Raw genomic sequence first — 2782 nt, 5'->3', positions numbered from 1 at the left:
ACATAAGACCTCCTCGAGGCACATTCGAACATAAGACCTCCTCGAGGCACATTTGAACATAAGACCTCCTCGAGGCATATTCGATCTCATATTCGATCACATAAGACCTGCTTTAGGCTCATAAAACCTCAATGAGGCAACACTTAAACTATAAGACCTCAAGAAGGCAAGTCCAAGCTCATAAGACCTTAATAAGGCGACACATAAAACTGAAAGACCTCAGAGGTGAGTTCGAAATTCGTAAGGCCTCGATAAGGCATTATTTTGACCATAAGTCCTCGAGAAGGCGGGTCCAAATTCATAAAATCTCAAAAAGAGGTAATACCGGCTTCATCATCGACTTCACTAAAAGGCGAAGTATACTCGAACTTGTAAGACCTTAAGAAAAAGGCGTAAAATCGATACAAAACCTGAAGGTCAAATTGTGCCCGAGCTCGAACCCACTCACTCGGGGACTGCTTCGAAGAAACCTAAGGGTTAGACTTCACCCGAGCTCGAACCCACTCACTTGGGGACTGCTTCGAAGAAACCTAAGGGTTAGACTTCACCCGAGCTCGAATCAACTCACTCGGGGACTGCCTTGAGAAAACCCAAAGGTCGAAGTTCACCTGAGTTCGAATACATTCACTCGGAGACTATTTCGAAAAATATAAAGGACTACCATCGTTCCAAAAAGATAAAAGGCAAAGTAATAACAAGATTGAAAAAAGAGCAATAAATGGCAAAGGGCAGTGTTGCATAAAAAAGCTCGCTACCGGAGCAATTACATAAGAGGGGAAAAAACAAAACAAAGCCTAGCCTATTCCCGGAGTCAATCGGAGCCATCCTCGAATTCTTCGGGGAACGTCGCCCTTCTCGAAGCGTCCTCAGCTTCGGCGGCTTTGGCGACGTCCGATGCAAGATCGAAACCGCGACGTTGGAGTTCAGTAAGAACTTCAAGCCGGGCCTGACACTTCGCATATTCGGCTAACATTCTTGACTGCTGGTTGGCCGCATCAGCATCGGCCCTATATTGGGCCACCATATCGTTGGCAGTCTCCTCGGCCTGAGAAACTTTAGCCTCAGCTTCCCGAAATCGATTGGTCCATAGCTCAATTTCAAGGACTCGAGCCTCATTGGCCAACGTCAAGTCCGCAACCTCTTCCCGAAGGGAAGTCTTCTCCGACTCCAACTGTTGCACCCGGGCTTCCAGTTCGGCTTTGTTCTCATTAAGTTCGGCTCTGCTCTCGCCAAGCTCGGCCTTAACCCGATTAAGCTCGGCTTGCACCCCCCTTAGCTTACAACCGAGCTCTTTCTTTGCTTCTTCCAGCCGGATAGCACAGGACGCGTGCTCTTTATTCAAAAGGTCCAATCCGGTCCGGCTTTCTAGCAGCTTCTCTTCAAGGACCCGGCGCCCCTCTCGCTCCGCCTCCATTTTGTCCTTGATTCGGAGGAACATCGAGTGATATAGCACCGATGCCTGCAAAGGAAAAGTCTAAAGAGTCAGTAATGAGTCAGGAAAAGTCTAAAGAGTCAATAAAGGAAGAAGCAAATACCTTGAGCTGCGCCTGCTGGGCTTCGTTGAAAAGGCATGTCCAATCTACAGCCTCGGTCGCAGCCCGGTCTTCCTCCGTCATCAGATGATGAAGATAGCTTGCAACCCCGACCGGGGGTCCCAGAGCCCGGACGTCTTTGGGGATAGCAAAAGTTACTATCCTGTTACAGTCCGGGTCCAGGCTCGGAGCTGGAAACCTATCAACAAGCTTGTTGATGGCCGAAGTCCCACTTGATTCGGCCTGAAGGTCTTTCCGGGGGATTTCGAGCCCGAAAGTGTTGGCGGAGGGTACCCCGTCAAAAAAGGTCTCGAAGCTGCCTCCCATCATCGGGATGTCGTCCGGCAGCTGCCCCCAAGTCGAGGAAGATGGGGGGGACGTAACCGGGTGATCAGTACCCGGGGATGCCCGCGCAGGGGCCGAGGGTTCACTAGCATCCTCAACCCTCACGTCCTCGGGAGCAGCCTCAACTGGATGGTCCACCAGCTCAGGGTCCGGTCGAATGGACCGGTGGCGGACGAGCTCCGGCTGCTCCTCATCGTCATCCTCTTTGTCATCCTCTTCCTCGGAGGACAAGACGATTTGGCTTTTTGGTTTGCGGGCGGCCCTTTTTGTCCGCTTAGTCTTCCTTTGAGGCTCGTCCGTACCGGACTCCCCGGGCCTTTTATTTTCTCCCGGAACCGGAAGGGGGCATAGTATTGAAGACCTCATCTCCGCGTCCTTGGGCAAGCCTGCAAAACACGAGGGTTATGATGCATTCCCGATATACAGGAAAAAATGCGCTACCGGTCAAAAAGAAGGCTTACCATGGTTTTTCGCCTCCCACCGACCTTTGGAGATTTCCTTCCAGTTTCGCTCCGAATATGGCCGCTGGGCCACTATCTTGTTTACCCAGCCGGCCAGATCCTTGACGGCAGCTGGAGTTTGGGTCACCGCTGCACAAGAAAGGGGGTTTCAGGAAGAGTTGAGGAAAACACGCTCTAAAAGATGAACAGTGAGAAAATACTTACGTTTGAGGTTCCACCTCTCCGGAAATGGCATGCAATCGGCCGGAATCAGGTCGGACGTCCTGATCCGGACAAACCTGCTCATCCAGCCTCGATCTTTGTCTTCATCGATGCTGGAGAATGGGGGCTTGCTAGCCCGGCGGGCCAGTTTTATTAATCCCCCTCGAAATATTCGGGGGCTGTATAGTCGAAGAAGATGGTCGAGGGTAAAGGGAAAATCGCCCTCGACTCTCTCAACAAAAA

At 51.2% G+C, this 2782-nt stretch overlaps 1 protein-coding gene across 1 annotated transcript; it reads right to left on the bottom strand.

The window, feature by feature from the left end:
• Positions 1-1379: 1379 nt before the first annotated feature.
• Positions 1380-2576, bottom strand: LOC109222116. Its single transcript, XM_019386519.1, has 4 exons — positions 2543-2576; positions 2339-2467; positions 1703-2263; positions 1380-1459 (listed from the first exon to the last, which is right to left on the bottom strand). The coding sequence occupies exons 1-4, from the start codon at positions 2571-2573 to the stop codon at positions 1380-1382; spliced, it is 801 nt and encodes a 266-aa protein (XP_019242064.1). The 5' UTR covers positions 2574-2576.
• Between the last annotated feature and the right edge of the window lie 206 nt (positions 2577-2782).

Source organism: Nicotiana attenuata, unplaced genomic scaffold (genome assembly GCF_001879085.1).
Source record: "Nicotiana attenuata strain UT unplaced genomic scaffold, NIATTr2, whole genome shotgun sequence".
Lineage (NCBI taxonomy): Eukaryota > Viridiplantae > Streptophyta > Magnoliopsida > Solanales > Solanaceae > Nicotiana > Nicotiana attenuata.
This window is presented reverse-complemented; position numbering and strand designations above follow the sequence as displayed.